This window comes from Stylophora pistillata, chromosome 2 (assembly GCF_964205215.1).
Source record: "Stylophora pistillata chromosome 2, jaStyPist1.2, whole genome shotgun sequence".
Taxonomy (NCBI): domain Eukaryota; kingdom Metazoa; phylum Cnidaria; class Anthozoa; order Scleractinia; family Pocilloporidae; genus Stylophora; species Stylophora pistillata.
The window spans coordinates 48,399,105-48,422,474 of NC_142520.1; the positions used below are offsets into that span (position 1 = coordinate 48,399,105).

General features: G+C 37.6%; 3 protein-coding genes across 10 annotated transcripts in view; 2 read left to right on the forward strand and 1 right to left on the reverse strand.

Annotated features, from left to right (window-relative positions):
- Positions 1-1,042: 1,042 nt before the first annotated feature.
- LOC148739995 (uncharacterized) lies at positions 1,043-5,521 on the reverse strand. Its single transcript, XM_088748056.1, has 2 exons — positions 4,524-5,521; positions 1,043-2,064 (listed from the first exon to the last, which is right to left on the reverse strand). Exons 1-2 carry the CDS (start codon positions 4,771-4,773, stop codon positions 1,700-1,702), a joined length of 615 nt encoding a protein of 204 aa, XP_088604182.1. The 5' UTR covers positions 4,774-5,521; the 3' UTR covers positions 1,043-1,699.
- A 228-nt stretch (positions 5,522-5,749) lies between these two features.
- Positions 5,750-8,030, forward strand: LOC111336400 (histone H2A.V). The gene is made up of 5 exons (XM_022942491.2): positions 5,750-5,832; positions 6,011-6,085; positions 6,185-6,298; positions 6,887-7,016; positions 7,567-8,030. Exons 1-5 carry the CDS (start codon positions 5,830-5,832, stop codon positions 7,626-7,628), a joined length of 384 nt encoding a protein of 127 aa, XP_022798226.1. The 5' UTR covers positions 5,750-5,829; the 3' UTR covers positions 7,629-8,030.
- A 3,546-nt stretch (positions 8,031-11,576) lies between these two features.
- LOC111336401 (calcium-activated potassium channel subunit alpha-1) overlaps positions 11,577-23,370 on the forward strand; it is a 28,693-nt gene continuing 16,899 nt past the window's right edge. For 4 of the 8 annotated variants that reach the window (XM_088748049.1, XM_088748052.1, XM_088748051.1 and 1 more), the window contains exons 1-11: positions 11,578-11,998; positions 17,431-17,492; positions 18,348-18,441; positions 19,106-19,217; positions 19,654-19,729; positions 19,945-20,020; positions 20,638-20,715; positions 21,051-21,140; positions 22,184-22,275; positions 22,605-22,715; positions 22,935-23,040. In XM_088748049.1, the coding sequence (XP_088604175.1) occupies positions 11,669-11,998; positions 17,431-17,492; positions 18,348-18,441; positions 19,106-19,217; positions 19,654-19,729; positions 19,945-20,020; positions 20,638-20,715; positions 21,051-21,140; positions 22,184-22,275; positions 22,605-22,715; positions 22,935-23,040 (1,227 nt within the window). In that variant the 5' untranslated portion in view covers positions 11,578-11,668. Of the gene's footprint in view, positions 11,999-16,910; positions 17,252-17,430; positions 17,493-18,347; positions 18,442-19,105; positions 19,218-19,653; positions 19,730-19,944; positions 20,021-20,637; positions 20,716-21,050; positions 21,141-22,183; positions 22,276-22,604; positions 22,716-22,934; positions 23,041-23,370 lie in introns of those variants that run through there. The other 4 variants (XM_088748047.1, XM_088748050.1, XM_088748048.1 and 1 more) reach the window with 2 other exon arrangements.

Here is a 23,370-nt window from a genome sequence, read left to right on the forward strand (position 1 = left end):
TAAGAACAACGTAGCCACTGCACTTCTTTGTCAGTGTTCACTAATTCATTTATGATTTGAGGTTCTTTAAACTTGTAAACTTAAAAATGGTCTTTTGATCATCATTAATTGGTCCCTTACACTTAATTCAATTATTTCAGTTTTTCGAAACCAGACGAAAAAGTCAATAATGCAAGTTATATGCATGTTGCATTTTTCTCCAACCAGAGTTTGCCAATTATTCATTATGCTGAGAATCATTCGCAAACGTTGATAAAAACCAAAGGTGGCCAAAGTTAAAATCTGTCAAGATCTAACGTGAAAAAACTCGGAAAATATCGTATATATCATAATCAGTTATTTTTGTTATTATCATTTTTTATTTAGCAACGGCGGTATGTTTTTGTGATAAGAACTTGTAAGCATGCGCAGTGCACAGTAACAGCTCTGATTAAAAAGAGCACAACATGATAGTATGAAGCCTTGGCGGGTGGCGAGTAAAAAGGAACTCAGAAATGAGGGCGATTCCTTATTTTTTCCTCGCTTGATCTTCCTCCTTAGCTCTGTAATTTCTCCAAGTTCTCTTGCGCTGCTGAACTGAGAATTTGACCGTGAAAATCTCCCCAAACTCTCAAAAGGTTTCCGAATGTAGAAATTCTGGAGTTTTCCAACAGCAGAATCTTTGATATAATGCACTTCTTTTCTCATGGGAAAAAGAAAAGCTTGAAGGTCTAGACCGCCTAAGGCATGAATTATTAGTCTACTGTGTTCGCTTCGCATGGTGCCATAATTTTTTTTTTCGCGCAGTCTATTTTTCCTCTTAGGGCCCGAACCCCTAATTCACTGGCATTATTATTACTTTTGTTATCATTACTATTATTGCTTTTACAGCTATTCTTTTCTCATTTTTTTGGATAAAATATTTTATGTCTTGAGTCCTTGTTTAGTAGGGAGGGATCATCCTCTTTAACCCTTCCCATTTTCACTTCGTCTTGGGCCAACAGGCACTCTTTGATTTCTGCCGACGACCTCCCTCCGGAAAATAATGTGTGTCGAAGGCAAATTTCTAACTGATTAATTATTTATTTCGATACTTTTGTATCCTATCGTTCATTTAACATGCTGTATTGGACCATTTTACCTAGCTCCATGAGCTGCTCCTTATTTCATCATTAGACTCAAGTTTGCCAGAAAGCGTGAGTAAATTGGCCGACTTGAAAACGCATCAGACTTGCAACCCTCCTACTTAGGCTGGTAGCTAGAAAATATTGCCCTGGTTTCCCTCCCAGGAGCTGGGATGTGTCGGGAAGAGCCTAGCGCGAGTAGAACTTAATTATGGGTCTTCTGAAGAAGCATGCACTTAGTTCTATCTTCTATCTTGGTTCTCTATGTATAAAGAAGTGACTTGATCACGTGAAAATACCTGTTCAGTTACTCATTAGGCACTGCTATCCTACATAATATTCAACTAGAGTAATTGCAGTTTTCAAAAATACATGCAATGGCGGATCAAGGGAGGGGCACGGGGTGCTCACCTCCTCCCCCTTATCATGGCTTATTTTGAGTAAAGATATAATGCAGAGTGAAGAAAAGCCGGTAGGTGAACACATACACACAAAATCACCCCCATTCCTTTGCTCAAGGTCTGGATCCGCCATGGCATGCATTATCTCCCCTGAATTCTACCAAAATGTCATTTTTGGGGGTCCTGGTCCCTGGACTAAGATGAACTAAGCGACGAGTTAGTGGGCGATGCAATCGGTGACATGGTATTCGAGAACAGAGGCGTTGTTCCACTAAACATTGTGGTGGCACTAGCGAGGTCGGTGCTCGAAAACGATGACGATGGCGTCGTCGTCTTGTGTAATTGTGAAGGGGTATAAGAAGTGACCTGAAAGGATTTCGTTGCCGAAGGACTACTTTTGACGATGGAAGCTTCTGCAGAGAAGTGAGATAGCGGAGCACTACTTTTGGCGGTCTTAGCTTCTGCAGAAGAGAAGTGAGATAGCGCTGCACTACTTTTGGCGATCGTAGCTTCTGCAGAGAAGTGAGATAGCACTGCACTACTTTTGGCGATCGTAGTTTCTGCAGAGAAATGAAATCGTGTAAACATGTTACATGTTTAATTTTCTCTTCTTTTCTAACTACTTTACCAGCAGCCTCTGTGAGATGATCGAGGGATTATTTTTCTTCGTTTATCTGTGATCACCTTCAACTTCCGGTCACACCAGCTAGAACTAGAGAGAATATATTCGGATCATCTTTTCTTTTTCTCTCTGTCCTTTGTTTAAAATTATAATAAAAATAATTGTAATAATTTAAACTGTAAGTTTGGTGGCACACTAGGTACTCACGAATGTTAGTTTGTTCTGTCTACCTTACAAAAATCGAAAAGCTCGAATTATTCATCAGTGCAATTGTTCATTTCAGTGACAAGAAACCAATGCTCTTAAACTAGACGCTTAATGACAACGCAACTATTTAGGCAGTACAATTTCAGTCTTCATCATTCTCAGGCTTCGAACTTATCGAAATATGTTTGACTGAGCAGGTAGTAGGATTAGAGATTCACTTTAATTTATGAGCAACACCGAAAAGCCATAAATTAAAAACCCTATTATCAAAGGGTTCACAGACTCTCAAAATATTTTTCCGATTCCAACATTCCAATTACAATGACGAAAGTGTCTTTGTTTATTTTTGCCCGCGTATTAGTTTTAAGCTTTGACAGATTGCATATCAAGATGGATCAGTTTACCAAGTGGAACTGAAGGCCGACTTGTAATCTTTACTGAAACAATTAAGTTTGGAGTAAATACCGTGATGTTACTCCTGGCCTATGATAAACAAATGAATAAAGGCTGATAGTTTCGAAAGAAACTGTTTGGGACTGCGTCGGTGGGAGTAACGAAATAATTTGGATATATCAACAAAGTTGAAATGGTAAATTGGCCACCGTAACGATTACAAAAGCTGACGCTTCGAGCGTTAGCCCTTCGTCGGAGCGAGTGGGCTAACGCTCGAAAGGGCTAACGCTTGAAGGGCTAACGCTCGAAACCGTCAGCTTTTGTAATCGTTACGGTGGCCAATTTACCATTTCCACTTTGTTGATATATCCAAGTAAGTAAGCAGTTTATTTAGAAAATATTTGTTGATATATCCAAATTATTGTGATAAACAAATCCGAGTTAGCAGGCCTGAGTCTGAACAGGACCTACTAACATTCAGTCATGCAGTCAGAAAGGTGTGTCAGTATCTAATGCAAACAAAAGAAAATCCAGTTTATAACTTCCTCATTGACAAATTTCTACTACTCGTTGACAGTGCTCATTTTGACCGTCTCTCTTGCATCTTCAATTCAATGATCACTCTAAAGAGCTCGGCTCATGAACCTTTAATCTGGCCGAGCTCAACGCATGCATAGTTCCACGTCCGCAATCGATTCTAACGTTCTCCATATTTCATGGATTCTACTGACCAACTGTTCGATTAGTACACGCTTGTACTCAAGCTAGATATTCTGCTTGCCCACAGTCGACGTTCGAATGTTCTGTTTTTTTTTTTGTCATCTTGCCCAGTTCTCTCGTTCTCAGTTATAAATCAAATAAATAAGGCAAATGAAGTACTTTGACTTTAAAAACCATAGGTGGCCCATACAATCTGTTTGTGTAGCCGATTGTTGCTCTGTTATAGTGAATGTACCTGAATTACCGTTTGCCTCACCTATAGCGATATTGTCGAGTATCAGAATTAAGGTAAAAAGATTCACAATTCTCCTCGTACCTTCTGATCAAAAATTCATCGAAACGGACCGGAGCTAGCCCTCGAAGAAAATAAAAATCCTGCACAGTATTAGAGCGTCCGGGATGCGTAGCAAGATTTTCATGTGCCAGCCACGTGACAATCTTGCTACGCATCCCACACGCTCTAATACTGTGGGATTTTGATTTTCTTCGAGGGCTAGCTCCGGCCCGTTTGGAGGAATTTTCGATAAGGTACGAGGAAAATCGTGAATCTTTTGACCTTAATGCTGCAAAGTTTGAAAGCGGAGCGATACGATTTCCGGGGGGAAGAATTGCTCGGGCGCTGGAACTCGTTCAAAGCAAGGTTTCCAACCTTGTCTTTCTATATTGTAAGTGACAGTCAACGACGAACTCAAATTATTCAAAATCGCTCAAAAAATCACTTTTGAGCCAAAAGGACGACTATACACCACAGGTAAGGTAATTCAACGTTTATTTATCATTGATTTATATACATAGTCAGCAATATATCGCTATAGGTGAGGTAAACGGTAAATGTGGTACATACAGGATAACAATCGGCTACACAGATTGTTTGTATGAGCCCTTTGTGTAAAAACTGAAAGCGAAAGTCACAGTTTTATTAACCATATAGAAAGATCGCAGCATTTCAACTTTCAATCGCTGCTGGCAGACGAATACAAGAAGGACTGTGCAATCATGTATGCGGGTCGGCTCGGCGTTGAATTCGGATATCTACTACATTGAATTTATCATGTACCAAACAAAGTAAGTACTTACTTTCGTTTTTGCAGTTGTCACAATTATTGTCGTTGCTCGAAAGGATAACTGCAGTTAGCACGGCCGCAACAATAATAACCACAATAGAAACAGCAATAGTTATGACGACCTTGAGGGAACACTTTACTTGCGTCAGACAGCAAGAAGAATGCTGGTCTTCGATTATTTCTTCTTGGCTTTGTTTGGTTTCTTCGAGTTCCAGTGAGAGTACTCGTCGTTTTCCTCCACAACAAGCCGCACAACAAGCCATCTCCAATTTTCGATAGGCCGATTCTCGCTCAAATGACCGCTGCGTTACTAAGACAATTCAATACTGTCACGACCGTGTATCTCATCTGATATTAAAAGGAAGTGGAATGTGGGAAGTTGTCAATGGGAACCAATGATGATTGCTGAAAGCTGCCCGCGCAAATATTCCTTTTTAAAATGTTTTCATGGCTCTAATTTATTTGGAATTTGATATAAGCCGACTAGTGTTCATCGGGAGGGCCTTGAAATCAGGTCCACTTTCCCAATGAAAGAAATTAATGAATTGCAAGAGTTTCCTAGGGAACCGGTTTTACATAATAGCACAGTGAAAGTACTGTACTGCAGAAAAGAAAAAAAATGCAAACCTGGGCTCTGTAATTTCTCTTGGTTTTCTTGCGCTGCTTAACTGAGAAATTGGCAGTGAAAATCTCCCCAAACTTTTTTTTCGAGTATAAAAATTCTGGAATTTTCCAGCAGCAGACTCTCTTGATATATTGCACTTCTTTTCTCTTAGGAAAAAAAAAAAAGGCTTGAGGCCCCCACTGGCTAAGGCATGAATTATTAGTCTAGGCTGTTCGCTTCGCATTGGGCCATAAAAAAATTTTTTTCCGGGCAGTTTATTTTTCTCCTGAAGGCCCGAACCGTTAATTCTCTGGCATTATTATTACTTTTATTATTATTATCATTGCTTTTGAGTAAAATATTTTATATCTTGAGTCCTTGTTTAATAGCTGCTGAATCCCTGATGACTCGGACCTTTTCGGCGTGAAGATCATAAAACAACGGTAAAAAACTTACCGCTCGCGCATGTTTTAATCACTACTTCAAACTTATCAAAAGCTGTGAAAATTAACATAATTTATTGTTTCGTCAGATTCTTATTGAACCCTTTTCCTTATTTAGAACTTGGATCCAAGCGCGAAAATAGCAGTTCGTGATTGGTTGTTTTTCCAAAGCTGGTCTCTGATTGGCTTATGTACTTTCAAATTGAGTGGCAAATTTTTGGCGCTCTGCAGTAGTCGTTTGTGAGCGCGTCACATAATTTTGAAGTTTCGAGATGGTAAGTCGTGGACGGATTGAATCCGTTTCCATCCGCGTTTGGCGAATAACTTTCTGTCCAATTTTTGTGCCAAAATGTGCATTATTTCATGAAGTTTTATTAGAAAGTAGATTTATACTGATACTGTCGCTTGCGAGTCATATTTTTCGGTGCAAATCTATTTCTATTTGGCTTTTAGGCTGGAGGAAAAGCAGGTAAAGATTCCAAGGCAAAGGCTAAGGCAGTTTCTCGTTCAGCAAGGGCCGGACTTCAGGTAAGTTGTCGTTTTAAAGAGGGAGAATGCTGCAAGTTTTTCACTGGAACCTCACGTGTGTTCTCAATGCGCGTACCTCACACTCTTCGTTTTGCACAGTTCCCAGTGGGTCGTATTCACAGACATTTGAAGAACCGAACGACCAGTCATGGACGTGTTGGAGCGACAGCCGCTGTTTATAGCGCCGCTATTCTGGAGTATTTAACGGCTGAGGTGAGTTAACACATTAGCTCTACTGTTAAGAAAAAGTATTCGCCCACTTGAGGGTCAACAGCCCTTCCAGTTCTCGGAAACTTAAGGCAGCGTTTCATTTGGGCGGTTGTGTGTTTGTGAATATTGGTTGTAAGGCACATTCCTCCCCATTCTAAAACTGCTCGATTTCTTCTTCTTTTACCACACTCCTCGATGTAGTCCGGCCAATTTCAATCCAATTTTAGTGCTTTGCGACAGAGTCTGAAGGTTTGAATGAGGAAAGCAGTCGAATGAATTTGTTGTTACGCTAGTAACGACAGTTCCCGCCATATTTGAATTATACAATGAATGAAAATATAGCTCGATCAAAAGATTTCAAGCGTAGTTCCACGCTTCTTTTCGCTTTCAAGTGCTACAAAGTAGCAAATGCTTCGAACTGTTCAAACCAATGATTAAATTTTGGGCAAAAGAAGAAAATTTCTTTGTTAATTTTGCATTTGCTGCCTTCGTGATTTTTTTTTGCATGACAAAGCAATATTTTGAAAAGAATCTCCGATTTTATATCAAATCAAGTTTTACTTGGTTCTGATTCTGCCAATCGTTTATTAGGTGCTAGAGTTGGCTGGAAATGCCTCTAAGGATTTAAAAGTGAAACGTATCACTCCTCGTCATCTTCAACTTGCCATTCGCGGAGACGAAGAACTCGACTCTCTAATCAAAGCGACCATCGCCGGTGGAGGTAACCTGAGTTGTTTTAATCATGCTGTGTATAAATTACCTCTATGGACAGTAACCACATGTTTTAGTTAGCAAACATCGCCTAGTTGCTTTCCCTTCATTTACCAAAGCATTGTTACTACGTATACAAAAGTAAACAAATCGAATTCATCAATTTGCTGGTTGGGTTAGCAACTTGATATCTTCCCTTGCACTTTCATTTTCTGCGTTTCATACTGCAAGTGAATGTGCACAAATCTCCTTGAGACATTACAACCACAATTTGCATTGGATGTTAAGAAAAAGGGCTGCCCAAAAATGAACTAAAGGATCTCGCTTAAAAGTGAAAAGTGTTCATAGCAGGCTGTTTGTCTACGATAAGAACTGTATTTCTGGGAGAAGTTGAAAGTGGGTTACCATGTATGAATAGTGTAAGGTATAGAAAAGTAACTTTTTGCAAACTTTTATTCTCAGTCTTGCAGATCAGGAAATGACAGTGTATGCTATGCTTTCAACTTTTTTTTTTGCTTCATCATAAATCAGTATTAAAGATTGTTTCTTTTTCTCTGCAGGTGTAATTCCTCACATCCACAAGAGTTTAATTGGCAAGAAGGGTGCTAACAAACCAACATAAGTTTAATTTTTCAGTCTCTTTTTACTACATATTCTCTGTACAGTTTCATTGGGACCATAACATTGCCTATACACTTCATTGAAAAGTAAAGCTCTGTCTACAGCTCAGCTGTTGATCATTAAAGGATGTTACGCTTTCTTTGTATTTATATGCTCAATGTACAATTGTGTAATCGTGATTTTGAATAAATCACTCTTCACTTTTTAACCAGTTGCACGCTTCAAGTTCAACCTGTAGTTTTTTTGTTTGATTTGTATTTTTTTTTCTGTGTGACTTAAAATGTTGTTGAAGCTGGTTCTTATACTAAGTATGAGATTTGTCAGTATGAGTTGTATTACCAGCCTCTTTCTACAAATACTCCAGTCTTTTTACATGAATAAAGTTGAATTTCTTGGATTTTGATTCTTCGATTTCACTTTACTGAACTTTATCAACAAATGTAGATGTTGAACTGTAATTCTTGTGTTTTGATAGCACATCCCATCTTATGGTATGACACTTGAAACCACCTTCAGTTGTGGGGCTTTTTTGATATTCAGTAGAAAATTGCTTAACTGCTAGTAACTGGTGAGCAGAACCCAGACTTTCCACTCATTCTGGATGTCAGGTTTTCATGTTTGCAATTCTTACTAATTGAGACTATTTTATTTGAGGTTTTTGACCTAATGAAGTCTTGTTGCCCTAGCAAGTGTTCCCTCTTCAGTTAGTCTCTTTGTATAGAACTTTAATTCCTTCAGGAGTGAGCTACACTTGCTGTTCTTTAATAGCATCAGCAGCTTACATTTTTACTGGCTAGTTTGCTTGTGAAAAGAATTCAAAATTATAAGATTATTTGTGTTGATCTGGAGTTAATTTTAATTTGAGATTTTCATATAACAATAAAATAATTTAGCAATGGACATTCGACTGTTTTCAGATTGAATTGGAATTTGGAATGTTGCTTTTTGCAAAAGGAGGAAAACTGGAGGATCCAGAGAAAAACCCTTGGAGCAAGGATGAGAATGAACCATGTGTGATGCCAGGTCTGGGAATCAAACCCAGGCCATGGTGGTGGGAGATGGGTGCTCTCACAACAGTGCCACTGCGGTTCCCCCAAATATAGACCCCAAAACTACAAATAATACTGAAAATAAAGCTAGTAAATGCAAGGGGACAAGATAATCCCTTTTAGCATGTGCCTACTGTTTTAAGGGTTAGGTTCTTGAAGCTGGCCAGCCTACACTCTTCCTTTTGTATATGCTTTACCCTTTTCCCCTGTGAGTGAGTAACATCTAATCTCCTTAGCATATCAGCCCTGAATCACATGAGTCCCAAGAATTAAGGAAATGATCACCAACTTGAGAAACTTGATTGTTAAACAAATTCTCCTTGTCAACACCTTGGAAATGTAAGGAGAATATGCATACTAGTGTCAGGGTGGTAAAGGGTTAAGTCAATCTTTCATGGAAGACAGGCTACTCTTAAATTAATTTTTTGTTACTACTGTTTAGAAATCATGGGTTATACTTTCAATTCTAATCTATTCACAAGTCTTGCCATTTATTTCTCCAAGCTAAGTGAGAAAGCAATGCTAAAATGAAACCACTTTTAAGACAAAGGCTTGTTCAACAAATCAAGTTGCAGGAAAATGCAAGACGAAAGCAGTTGTGTGGTGAATTTTGTCTCTAAAACTAAGCAACTAAATTCAGTACATGCAGTTGAGTGATTTAATTTGCAATTTCAAAGTGGATGTAAGAAAGTGGTAAAACTGAACTTATTATTTTGAAAATTTGGTGTGAAATCGTACCTCTGATTTCAAATCCTTGATGACCTCTATTATACAACAAAGTTTACACTCGGCAGGGCAGAGAGAGCTTAGAGCATACAGCCAAAAGAATGAAAATGGTGTATGCCATTATGGGAGAGGGGGAGAGAGGTCTTGAGGAGGAGGCAGGGAAATATGGAGATTTCGTATAATTTCGGAGCTGAGCAAAGAGTTTCTAACAATCTGATTGGTCGAGCGGTTCCCTATGTGATGCTATATAAAACGCTCCGCGCGGTTTATATAAAATGTTAAACTAAAATATTAACAAATTTTACTAAAATGTTATGATTTTAGAAATTCCTCTGTTGCTCAGGTTTGAAATTATACTAAAACAATTATCCGCCTTAGGTTCGGTGAATATTGTTGAATAATCCCCTCGACTTCATCTCGGGGATTATTCGACGATATTCACCTCGCCTTCGGCGAATAATTGTTAAATAATGTATGTTGTTACTCATTTGGAATAGTGTCCCCATTCAAAGTGTACTTTAAAGCCTGTATTATTTTCTGTCATGTTTATTATCAATTTCTAACCAAAGAAATGTATTCTTTGTTAGATATTCATCGAAAAAAAATTAAGAGAAAAAAAAAAACAAACAGATTAACTAACGAAACAAAGGCGAAATGTAATATTGCAGAATGGTCCTTAGGAAATGGCGAACACTGAACTCCCTTTCTCCCCTGCCTCGCGCCAGCCCCCAACACCTCCCCTCCCCCCTCGTCCGTATTGAAGCCCAGCTGCTCTTTAGGATGTTTACAGTACTTAGAAGATTCTCGATCACGCGATGACTTTAGTCTCTTCCGAGTTCTCTGTCGGTAAAGACAAGTGAAGGAGCTGGAGATCGACCGACTTCAGTTGTTGGTTGTCAGGGAAATAACTGACAACTGCCGTTATCAGGGCACTCTCGTTTTCACTCACAAGGCTATGACGACCTCGATCTATTCTGAGGACGCTCGCTAGAGAACAGGTGAAGCGTCTTTTGACAAGAAGTACAGACAAACTGTTTGCAGAGGTCAAAGTTTATCCATTTCCTCAGGATGATTTTCTTCCGGCGTCTCTTTTCGTGTGATGCGCCCGGTAGAATTGAGTGTTGAAACGGGGGCTGGAACAGCTTTTCATTCTCCAGGCAGCAGCTGGAACTATTACAACCATTAAATTTGTTTAACACGAATCACAATTAAAGCTGTTGACTCTTTATTTCAGATTGTTTTTATTTTACAATAAGTAAGTACAGTCTTAGCTGATGCGATTGTGTAACAATACTCTTCTCAATTCCCCTGCCTTGACGCCTCAGAGGGCTCGCGGCAACCCGTTGACTTCGACAATATGACACTTTGGTGCATTCAGCCTGGATTTTCTGAATTAGTCCAAAAATTTCTATGAAGATCTAGTAAATTTATATTTTCGAGGGCAATTTTCAGGTTCCAGTCAATATTATTTTCGCATGGTGATTTAAATTTTTGATGAGCTTCAATCGGAAGGCAGATTTATTTAATACCCGTCAGCTTTGAGATCTCTGCAAAGAAACAAAGCTTTGGCCTTCATATTTTCCTTCAGGTCTGTCATTTGTATTTTTTTTTATTACACTTTAAGCACTTTGTGACCTTGTCCGTATAATAACAAAAACTCCACTTCGTAAATGTTTCTGAACATATTTTATATGTTTTTCTTGAATTCCAATAAAAAAAATACAGGAACTATAGAAGGTGAAATTATCGATTATTGTCCTTTATTATTCACCACAAATGAATCGAGCATTTATTTGAATTTTTCAATTTGAAGACAAAACTAATTCCTGCAGCGAATGTTTACAAAGTGGGTAAATATTCATCTTGCAACAACACAGTTGCTAAGCATTTGTAATTGGTTTACACATCAGGAGTTTACTCCAGGAGAATTGATTTTTAGATCAATAAGCTTCCGTTCTAAACAGGATCTTGTATTCCCTTGAAAATGTTTTGTAAGTTATTTTACTCATATAGCAGTAAGAGAAAGAAATAAAAATTATCTGGAATGATCCAAAAAAGTCTTCTCTGCGCTTCATTCGCAATTTGTTGGTTGAAAATTCTTATTTAATTGGTTTCTTAGTTGAAATTCTCTCTACATAGTTATCGTATTTTGTTGAACTGATACTCGACACCATCAGTCTGATTCTTGTAGTTATGCGAAGAACGCAGCTGCAAACATTAATGGCTCGTCAGAGAATTAAATGGAATATTCCTGCGCTGGATCGCCATGGCTAAAACGTGTACCTCAGCAGAACTATCCGTAAATTGCAACATGGACTGTTTGGTTGCCAAAAAAGATAGAAAATGGTGGTATTTTATCGCAACAAGCGGTGCAATCTTCCTCGGTGGATTGTTGGTCATACTAGCTTCAAGGCTATTTATTAAAATATGTAACTCAAAACAGAGCAAATTAAACCCGACTAAAAAAGATGCCAATAAACAGCGGATTAACCGATCGCTCGTCGTGCCGGAAATGCAGAAACGAGGGATTTACGTCAAACTCAAAGAACAGGCCGGTACACTTATAACAGCACAAACCTTCAAGGGCCGATGTTTGGTAGGTGTTATTTTTTGGGGTGATATTAACTGAGTCAGGAAGTACAGTAGACAAATAAAGCCTGCTTGTTAAATAACAGGAAACAAGGAGTTTCACACTTTTATCGAGAAAAATAATTGATATTTTTTTCGTCTTGGAACGGTCCCTGTTGTTGTTCTTTGATCTTCGAAGCGTGGCACAGTTCTTTGTTTCAAAATAAGGTATGAAATTGACACGCTCAATATTTACATACGCTATTCAGAAGTGACTCCGATTGTTTTAAACTTGATGCCCGAAGCGATTCCCTTACATTATTGTTTGCCTGGTGACCAACATGATCTACATCAGCCAAATTGCCCTGCACGGTGAATATTTATATCGTGATAATTTTGCTCCTGTCTGATATTATATGTTAACCGCTAATATTCTCAACTAGACGTGCAGTTAATTACAAGTGTCCAGAATCAATTGGTACCACAAGAAACTCCTTACGCTGGCTTAGAACCCAGTTGTTGAAAAAATTATGACCTCAAAAGATGACATGTAAATAAATATTCGATGTCTCAACTTCGACCAGCTATATCGCGTAATTGCTTCTCAAATTATTAGACATAGCGCGCGACTTTCAAGTGTATTCTTATGCTTTCGATAGATAAAAACATGGTAAAGTTAGAATTCTGTGATCGATTATTAGATAAATTTATGAACCCAAAAGAGATTATAAACAATTTAGAAAAAATCTCAGCTGTAGGTTGATTTCACCAGTGTCGTTCACAATGAGGCGAACAACATTCTGATCAGTCCCTTTCTTTTCGTTCGTGTTTGGTCTCTAGCCTGATGAATGTTTTAAATTTTTTATTTGTCCATCACCCCTTACCTAGATTTTCTATCTTGTCTCTCGGAAAAATGAATAATGCGTTGTTTGTCCGGTTTTTTCCCTTATTCATTATAATTTCCTTTTTTCCTGCTCTGGCGACCACACAATCGTTTTAAGGCTCTGCTGGCCTTATCATAGTTATTGTTAGTCACCAAGCTAAGTGGTTAAAACAATAAGTGGGAATGGACGCCCAAGGTCTTTTTTTTTCTTTTTTTCACAAAATGTGCTATATACGAACGATATAAAATCCCGACGTTTCAGCGACTTCATGATGCCAGTATCAAGGGTACAAATGAAAATAAAATTAACAAATGCGAGTTCAAGAGTTACAACTAATTTGCATAGGGGAGGTAGCTACACAAATACTTTAGCAGGGATAGAATCCGTTTGCACGTTCAAACTGGGTGTTAATTGTTTGATGTAAAGCATCTCGTTGACAAGACAATCGAATTTGTTCATGCGCTTCTTGAGAACTTTGAAACAGCTAAGAAGGTCCTCAGGGACAGCACCTGCGTGGTCGTTGTCGTAGTGCTGGCATACTGAAGATGATGTGCTCTTATGGCTATCCACGCGGGTATATAAATGCCCACGTGTGTAACCAACATAGCTCCCTGTATCGCACAGGTTAAATTTAAATTGGTACACTACGCACTGTTGATTAACCAGCTGTGGTTTGGTTTCACATTCTTTAAGGTCTTGGCCAATTTTCCGACTGATAAATATGGGCTGGATTGTGGTTTGGAGCTTAAGACCTTAGCATTAAACTCCAAACCACAATCCAGCCCGTATTTGTCAGTTGGAAAATTGGCCAAGACCTTAAAGAATGTGAAACCAAACCACAGCTGGTTAATCAACAGTGCGTAGTGTACCAATTTAAATTTAACCTGTGTGATACAGGGAGCTATGTTGGTTACACACGTGGGCATTTATATGCCCGCGTGGATAGCCATAAGAGCACGTCATCTTCAGTATGCAAGCACTGCGACAACGACCACGCAGGTGCTGTCCCTGAGGACCTTCTTAGCTGTTTCAAAGTTCTCAAGAAGCGCATGAACAAATTCGATTGTCTTGTCAATGAGATGCTTTACATCAAACAATTAACTCCGAGTTTGAACGTGCAAACGGATTCTATCCCTGCTTAAGTATTTGTGTAGCTACCTCCCCTATGCAAATTAGTTGTAACTCTTGAACTCGCATTTGTTAATTTTATTTTCATTTGTACCCTTGATAATGGCGTCATGAAGTCGCCGAAACGTCGGGATTTTATATTGTTCATTTTTACCTGTCTATATATTACTAAATCTTTGTTACTGTGCTATATTCATGAATATTTAGTTTTCCTGCATTAATCAAGCCAACAGCCCATCCATTTATTTTTTTTCCCCCAAAATTCCACGATAGTCATTTTTTGTTAAATTACTGTAATGTGATCTCTAAGTGATACTCTATGCCTTTGTAGTATTTTTCCTCCATTTCAAGGGAGCTGGGAGGAAAGAAACAGAGAAGGGCACTATTTACATTTTCATTAACCTAATTAATCACCTTTCAAGTTATATTAAGGTACAATTTTCCAAAAGCAAAACAATACAAATATTTGAGTGGAAAAAGGAATCACACTTTAAACAAGGGTTAATAGAAAGTGCAGGGCCAAAGTAAAGCAGTAATTAATACTGAGAAAAGTAGTATAAGAAAAGTGCGCTTTTACATAGTTTTCTATTAAACTAATCCCTCTTACAGATATCGATATGGAATCTCCTAATATTTATTCTGTAAGGATTATGATTCAGGTGCTACAAAGATGCATTTCAAGAAAATATCTTTGTAGCTTTTAAGGTAGTTCTGAGCCTCATTGCCAGAGATAATTATGAATTAACTGACAGATGTCCCTAACTATCAGGTTTAAAGCAGAATGTTAATCCTCTTAGCCCAGCTAGTACTATGTTTTTGACAACTTGCATATTTCTTTGTACTTGCAAAGTGACTTCAAGTTCTAGAACTCCACACATTCTAACTCTCCTGGGTTACTTATGCAGGAGCTTTGTGGATATAAAAGGAGTCTCCCAGTCTTCCATATGGTTCACCAAATCTCTCAGATAAATGCAATGGACCAGCAGCTTTCAAAGGCTTTGTTTCATTGTAGGTGAACATCATATCCCCAGATTTACTCCCATCAAAATAGCCTTGATTTTACAAACTTTTCTTGCCATTTTTTTATAGCATTTTTATGCAACCACATCCTAACAGAAACTAAACAAAAGCTTTCCTTGGTTTTTGGGATGGGAGATTGATTTGACTGAAGGACCCAGGGGCATCAACTTTTTTGTTGGGGGAAGGACCCAGGGGCATCAACTTTTTTGTTGGGGGAAGGACCCACGGGCATCAACTTTTTTGTTGGGGGAAGGTTACTCATGAGTTGATGCCGTAGTGGCAGATGAGAAAATTCTCCACTGAGATTTCAGATCTCCACAGGGGATTAATTTTACTATGGGTAGTGTCGGCCGACATGGCGACCGACATGTCGACCAACATTTCGGTCGACAGTTGTTTGATAGTCGGTTGACAGGTGGGTCGATAGTCGGTCGATAGTTGGTTGATAGTCGGCTGATAGTCGGCCGATAGTCGGTGGATAGTCGGTCGATAGTCGGTCGATAGTCGGTCGATAGTCGGTCGATAGTCGGTCGATAGTCGGTCGATAGTCGGTCGATAGTCGGTCGATAGTCGGTCGATAGTCGGTCGATAGTCGGTCGATAGTCGGTCGATAGTCAGAAGATAGTCGGTCGACATGTCGGCTGATACGTCGACCGACTGTCAACTGACAGATGGAGTGTCGCGTCTCGGTGGAATATCCGTCAAGTGTCAGTGGTCTATCGGCCGAGTGTTGGTAGTCTATCGGTCAAGTGTCTGAACTTTATCGGTAAATGTAGTTTGAACGTCGCTCTTGTGGTTGTGTATTGTTGCGGTGTCGGTATTGAAAAATTTGATATGAAGGCATAAACTTTCAGGTATATGATTAAGTGTCAGTGAAGAATCGATGAAGCATTGGCCAAGTGTTGACTGAGTGTCAGCCAAGTGTTGGTCAAATATCAACCGACTGTCTACTGATATGTTGACCAACTATCAGCCGACATATATCGGTCGACATATCGACCGACATGTCGACCGACTATTTTCTGACTGTCGACCGACTATCGACCAACTATTGACCGGCTGTCGACCGACACGTCGGTCGCCATGTTGGCCAACACTACTTATAGTAACATTGATCCTCGACAGGTTGACATCTCTAGAACCCATGCTATTCGAAACTATCGTAGAGTGGTAGAAACTGCAGAGCTCTTATTGAAAAACTGAACCAAATAAACTGATCTAGCATATTTGTATATGTAGGATTTTCCAGTAGAAATAATAAGCTATTACAAAAATCAATTGACCTTGAATTAACCCTTAAATTATAAAACTCCCATGAGTGACCAGGACAAAATTTCTCCTTACAATATCAGTATAACATCAAGTAGACAGGTGATGAGAATAAAGAAAAATATCATTGAGAGGATTATCAGTTTATGTAATTCCAAATTCTCAGAACTAATATCAGATTAGAATTATATGGCAGACAGGTTTAAGTTAAAACTTTTCATCTGTGTCACATGAAAATGCACTTGTTTTCAGCCAATCAGATGTGCCATTACTAGGAGAGTAAAGGTGTTTTTAGTGGGGCGGATCCAAGGGTGGTTTGGGTGGTTCGGTTGCACCCCCCCCAAATTTTCCCTCAAAATGCTGGAAATCATGTTTCCTAAGACCTAATTCTCAAATCTTCCAGGGAGCATGCCCTCAAACATTTCTCCGAACGTACCCCCTTTGACTAAATCCTGGATCCACCCCAGTTTTAGTCGTTATTCCAAAGCTCTCATCAGTTATTTCAGTGAACAGTTGTTTTTTCTGGGGATGGGCTAGAAAAAGGCGACAAGGGGAACGAGGTTGAATTTTGCTTTCTCCTACCCAACCCTCTCCTACCTTTTGCCTCCCGCCGTCTACCTCTCCCCAACTCTCCTCTGCTTTGAGAATCCAAAATGGCGGCTATGCTTGACGCATTGAAGCATTGAAGCATTGGGCATTCGCCCGCCGAAAATGCGCTCGAATGACAAGGGGACTCATTTCCCTGTTTTAAAGATGGAATATTTTCCTTTCCCGGCGGTTCATAGGCTCCTGTTCATAGGCCCCTGTTCAATTTATATGTAGTTCTGTTGTCGAGTCCACATGCTGATTCTAGCTGTAGCTTATCGCACCAACACTGTTGCTAGCGCTGCGACTAGATACAACACTTGCTGGCATGTGATGGTCACAGTTTCAGTTGGGGAATTTGGTTCAATCAAGGAACGATTTCAATGCAGTTTCAGGTAAAATAGTCTGGAAATATAGAATTGGGTGTTTATCAAAAAAGTAAGATTATTTTTTGAGACTACGAATAACGTCGAAATTTTGAAAGAGCATACGGGCTAGATAGACTCAGGAGCTTCTGGTAATTCTTTATGTGCTAACTAATACCAATCTCTACTTGTTTCTTTTCTTTCAATAGGTTATAATTTCATTCCTCCTTAGCATGCTTTACATCGTTTTGTATGCTGTAGAGGCAAGTTAGTAAGTACTGGGATTCTTTCCCCATTGTTTGGTTTTGTTTAACCATTTTTTGATGTTATAAATATTCGACGAGGTTAAAAACCTTCCTCGTAAATTAATCGTTTTTATCATATAATTCCTACGTTTAGGAATTCAAATCATTCCCCGTGAAAATCTTTTGTTAACTCAAGGTACATCTACTTTAGAAATAAAAAAAAAATGGAATTGGGCCAGAAAGCATCAAGCAAATCTTTGTTTATTCTGCAAACATTTGTCTACCAGCACTATTTTATGAGTGCACTTGGACTTTTTTTTTTCTTCCAACAAAATTTTGTCAAGCCATACAAAGTTTTAAGGGTGCTGTTGTCCTGCCTCATAGCTGGATAATCTTTTTGTCGAGGGTCAAGACTGTCAGATTTTGTAGGGGTCAATCTTAATGAAATTAACCAATTTATGGCTTTGAAACTCAAATGCCTGCCAAAATAATTAATTTTGTGGGGGGATTGAGTTGTGAAGATGGAGAAATGAATATAGACTGGTACAACCATGAAGGATGAAAAAAAGTAAAATATATTTTAAAAGCAATAATATGCTAAGGCAACATTTTTTATCTTGAATTAAAGGTTATGTGTAAACATATGCCTTCTAAGAGAGAGTGTTTAATTACAACCTGATGGATACTTAATGGATATCAAACACTTTCATCTGTGTTTTTAAAGGAATTAAGGCAATGAAGTAGACTTGTGCAAATTTTGTCAACTTATTGTGACGTATGTTATTTTAGAGAATGTTGAGCATAGCACTTTTGTTAATATACATCACTCTGGTAAATTCTGTTTAATCCATTTTATTGATTTTCATTGTTTTCTTTTTCAGCCCCATTGAACATTGTCTGGACATGAAAACACAGAAGCTCTGGATATTTGATATTGCTTTCAATCTTTTCTTTTTGCTTCATTTCCTTCTTCGGGTAAGGGTACATGGCAAAAGATAAATAATTATATTTTTGTTTTATTTTAAAGTATGCCTGTCATTCTTAGGTTAATGATACAAATAATTATAGCAATTCTTGACTTTCATGAAAAGTTGTTTTAATTCATTTTGGTGTAATACACATTTTGGTGTACATCATCACTGAGTATATCTTAAACAGTTGTGCCAAATTTTGGCAAACCCCATGGAAAATTAAATAAGAATAGCAAGTAAAAAATTGATACTCAGCAATGCTTAACACAACAAATTGCGCAGTTAATTTCCAACTCCTCTAAAATGTCATCCCTGTTTTTCATTTGAAACAACACCCACAAGTGATTATATAGAACTGGTACAAAAATTAGTAATCAACTGTCTAAATAATGGTATCATTAAGATATCACATTGCTTTGCATTATTTTGTACCCTACTTAGTACAGTTAGAAATGTAAAATACAGATGAATTAAATTTTTTTGAGGTAGCTGCTTTTATATCCTCTTTGGCACCTAAATCAAAGGAAAACAGAAAATGAAACTGATTGCTTAATTGTATGTACAAATCATGGAAGTTCAAATGAAAATGAATCATTTTTGTTTGTCTCAATCTTCAACATTTTATTCATTCTTAGCTGTTTACTAATCTGAAACATTGTTCAAATAAGTTCCTTGCAGCTAATGACAAGCTCATGTTTTGGGTGGAGACTCTATCTTTGGTGGACTTCTTTACTATTCCTCAAGTATTTGTCTCTGTTGTTCTTCAACAGAACTGGCTGGGTAAGAGTTCCAATTCTTTTATACCCTTGGTAAGAATAGAAAGGCAGACAGACAAGTATCAAACATACAAGTAGGTAAACAGACAAGTCATACAGATACAAGACACATTTTACAACTAACAGACAGCCAGAGATAGATACTGTAGACACCCGTTGATAAATGTTGATAGGCTCACACACATTGTAGAGGGTCCCCTATACTATGTGGAATGTGATTTTGTTTTCATCGTTGATTGTCATTTTTTCTGTTTTTTTTTTTTTTTTTTAGATTGTTGTTGTTTGGCAAAATTAATAAATAAATGAACAGGGCCAAGTCACATTCATTTGTGAAGATTTTTAATCTACTTGTATGTGTCAATATAATTTAAGCTTTATTTTTTTGTCAACTGATTATCAGCATGATATCTCACTTAAAATTTACATGTAATTTTTTTCAGGATTAAGGTTTCTCCGTGCAATGCAGTTTATTAGGCTAGCAGATATTCTTCAATTCGTGGGAATTATTAACTCCAGGTTTGTCGTGTGTCTAAAATTAAGGCAATTTTGTTTGGGATATATTCCAGATTCTCTGTACACAATTTCTGATAACCATGTTCAGACTCGCTTCCATATTTTATAAGTTCTGCTTAATACACACTTGTGTGATTGAAAATGATACTTTTGATCAAAGATATTAATAACTATAATCAAAATAAATGGTTTAATTGTTCTTGGTTTTTTATTTTTAGTGGGGTCATTACACTTACAGTCATGATTGGCAACTTGTTCGCCCTCATTTTTACATCTGCAGGGATTCTTCATCTGGTAAGTCAAGGAAAAAAAAACTGAGTACAAGGGTTGCAAGAAAAGTTGGTGATCGTGGACAGCTTTCTATTGCAGCCTGTAACACCTCTAACTGCTGTTGTGTTTGTTTGGCCTGCAAGAAGGCTCTTGTCGCTTTCTTGTTATGGCCCCCTTATCTAGTCACAGCCTGTACCTACTGTGCCATCAACAGCCTTTTTTGAAATCCCTGTTAGTGTATAATCAAGCCCTATGACCATGCTGGGATAGTAGGAGGCAATGAAGAAATTTAGAGAGAAATATTTGCAGAAGTCAAGCCCTTGAATTCCACAACTCGGGCAGCTATATTCATTTGAAGATTTTTATACCCTTAAACCCTCAAATAGTTTGCTGACTGTAATGTAACTTTATTACACAACTTGGGAAGTCAGAGGGCCAATAACTAAAATCAACCAATCAAAATGCTCGGTCTTTTTTGTACGGACCTCGCAGCGCTCAGTCTGTACTGTCAAGACCTCGGGCCGATATTCTCCCAGTATGGCCCTCGCGGTTGGTTAATAAGATATATTTATGTGATGTGCATGATATTTGACAGAGATTAATGACAAATGTGAAATTTTTAAATTTTAATTTGATATCAGGTGGAAAATTCAGGAGATCCTTGGAGTTTCAGAAATGGTCAAAGCTTAAACTTTTTTGATTGTCTTTACTTTTTAGTGGTATGTTCTACACAATATTTTGTAATGTAGCACTACAGTTATGTGGCTTATTTTAATTTGAGATTGTTATTTTGTTGGGGTCTCACTCTTGATATGGAAGAAGTTATCTGATACATGCCATTTGGTATCCTACGGTGTGATCTATCTGCTTTTTTATTGAAACATAGCTGGTCAATAGGAAATTATTGCTAAGTTGAAATTGTTATTTATTTTGAGGTTCAGGAGATGGAGACAATTAGATGAAACTTTTAATTTTTTACTAATTGATGATAGATTAAAAAAGGTCTCATGGGAATAATTATTTCTGACTTGCTGGTACCATTTTTAATTGACAGGTTACAATGAGTACAGTGGGATTTGGTGACATATCTGCCATAACATATTTTGGAAGAATTTTTATGATCATTTTCATTTCCATTGGCCTGGTAAGTGAAGTGTTAGGTTCATCATGGTAAAGTTATTATAAATCAAATAAACTGATTTTTTAAGGTTTGAGGGTACAAAATTGGTTTTCCAGACTACTTAGAGGGTATCAACCACCAGGTTTTCTGTTACAAAAGTGACAATGTTGGGAATTAAGTTTTTGGGGACTTTTGAGAGAAGAAGAGAGTAAAAAAAGAAAGATTAAAATAATTTGTTCCCTGAAGAAGTTAAATCAAAGGAAAATAGTGCAATTAACCCTCTGATCCCCAAGAGAGAATATCATTTAATTGCGGCTCCTTACACAAGGTTCCTGTGCTCCTTGAAAGTCCTTGTAAGTCATTGAAAGTCTTTAAATTTAATTTTTTGTTTTCAAGGACTTGAAAACCCTTGAATTTAGACTCAGGTCCTTGAAAATTTCTGAGAAGTCCTTAGAAATAAGCACAGATAAATCAAAGTCTAATTTTTTTTTTGGTTTTGGTGTTGAAAGTGTAAATTTCTAGCACAAAATTAATTGGAAAAATTAGTTTTCCTTTCAAATCCCATGTCTGATTATGATGTTTGACATGCGATTTTTTGAAAATGCATTGTCAAAATAACCTTGGTTACCTAGCATGTGATCACTCTGATGTGCATGCTTGAAGTCACACTCATTGGACTTTGTGGCTGCTCCTATTTAATGCAACTAAAATTATTAAAGGTCCTTGAATTTGAGAGCTAAGGTCCTTGAAAACAACCCAAAAAGTCCTTGGAAGTCCTTGAATTGGGTTCCGAAAAAAGTGTAGGAACCCAGCTTACAATATCACTCCTGAATCAGGCATTAAGGTTATGAGAATAAAGGAAATGATCAGCAACCAAAGAAGCTCTTGACTGTTAAAAAAAATTATCTCAGTCAGCACCTTACAAAATGTAGGGTGTAAATTAAGTGTTCATAGATGATGTGACATTCAGTTGATAAAATATTTTGTCAAGAAACACCTTTGGTTACTTAGATGTATGTGATATAATGAAATGAATGATCTCACCTTTTGATTGTGTTTTTGTGTAGGGTATGTTTGCCACCTATATCCCAGCAATCCTGGAATATTTGGGTAGCCACACAGTTTATCATGGCTCATACAAACTCTCTGAAGGAAGAAGGTAAGGCAGAAGCATTTTTATCACTAACAGTAACTGATTTAGAAATGACCCACAAGTAGCATCAAAATTTGTTAACACATTATGTAGGAAGAATTGTAAGAGTTCTATATATATATCTTTTGGTTTCTGTTTGGATTGCAACCATTTTCCATGATTGACAAGGTGAAATTGTAATTGGTGATTCATTGGGATATAAAGTACAACAAAAAATTAATATCTATTTTAAATGAATTTATCTTTTTGTTCTCAACAGATTGATTTTATAAGCCTTGATGAATACTCATAATTTCTTTTACATTCAATGTCTCTTCTTTCCTGATTTTTTCCAGACATATCATTCTTTGTGGATACATCACCAAGGGGAGTGTAGAAACATTCTTGCGGGATTTCCTGCATAAAGATCGCTCAAATGTTGCCGTAAATGTGGTCATCATGGGAAAGTGAGTATTATATTTATTTTCAAATTGCCAAAAGGTTCTGTTTTGCTATGCATCTTTTTAGAAAGAGACCACAAATGGTGTGAAAATGTTGTAAAGCAAAAAAGTGGCTGGCAGATGAGGCACAGCCAAGCATGTCACTGATGTAACATTTTAATTGCATAAATTTCATATTCAAAAGTCATCCTCCAATTAATCTGTTGTTTAATTGTCCTTATTTAGCTTTTTGCCAGATGCAGAAATGCAGTCCTTGCTCAAGAAACATTTTGTTCATGTATCTTACTTCAAGGGCACAGTTCTGAGTGCAGAGGACTGTAAAAGAGTTAAGGTCTGTTAATACAATGTCTAAGTTAAAAGTTTATAATTCTCTTTCATGACCAATCATAAAATGGATGTGAAGTGTAGTAACTGTTGAAGTTACAAAAATAATATTTGAACTGTAGTTGTAAACAGGGTTCATATGCATCTTGAAAACCCTTGAAAACCCTTGAATTTCAGGAGGCCGATTTCAAAGCCTTGAAAGTACTTGAATTTCGTTTTGGGTGATGCTTGAAAGTCCTTGATTTTTTATTGAACAACATCGAAAAATATCTGCTTTTGTTCTGCACCATTGGTAAACCCAAAACATAGATGTGAACAGAAACATTTCTCTTGGTTT

Bases quoted from the DNA above. Each gene is read 5' to 3' on its own strand.
- LOC148739995 (XM_088748056.1), bottom strand. From the start codon at position 4,773: ATGGCTTGTTGTGCGGCTTGTTGTGGAGGAAAACGACGAGTACTCTCA. The intron at 2,065-4,523 runs GTAAGTACTTAC...ATTTCTCTGCAG, and splicing joins TGACAACTGCAAAAACGAAA to AAACTACGATCGCCAAAAGT.
- LOC111336400 (XM_022942491.2), top strand. The intron at 6,299-6,886 runs GTGAGTTAACAC...ATCGTTTATTAG, and splicing joins TGGAGTATTTAACGGCTGAG to GTGCTAGAGTTGGCTGGAAA. The intron at 7,017-7,566 runs GTAACCTGAGTT...TTTTCTCTGCAG, and splicing joins AGCGACCATCGCCGGTGGAG to GTGTAATTCCTCACATCCAC.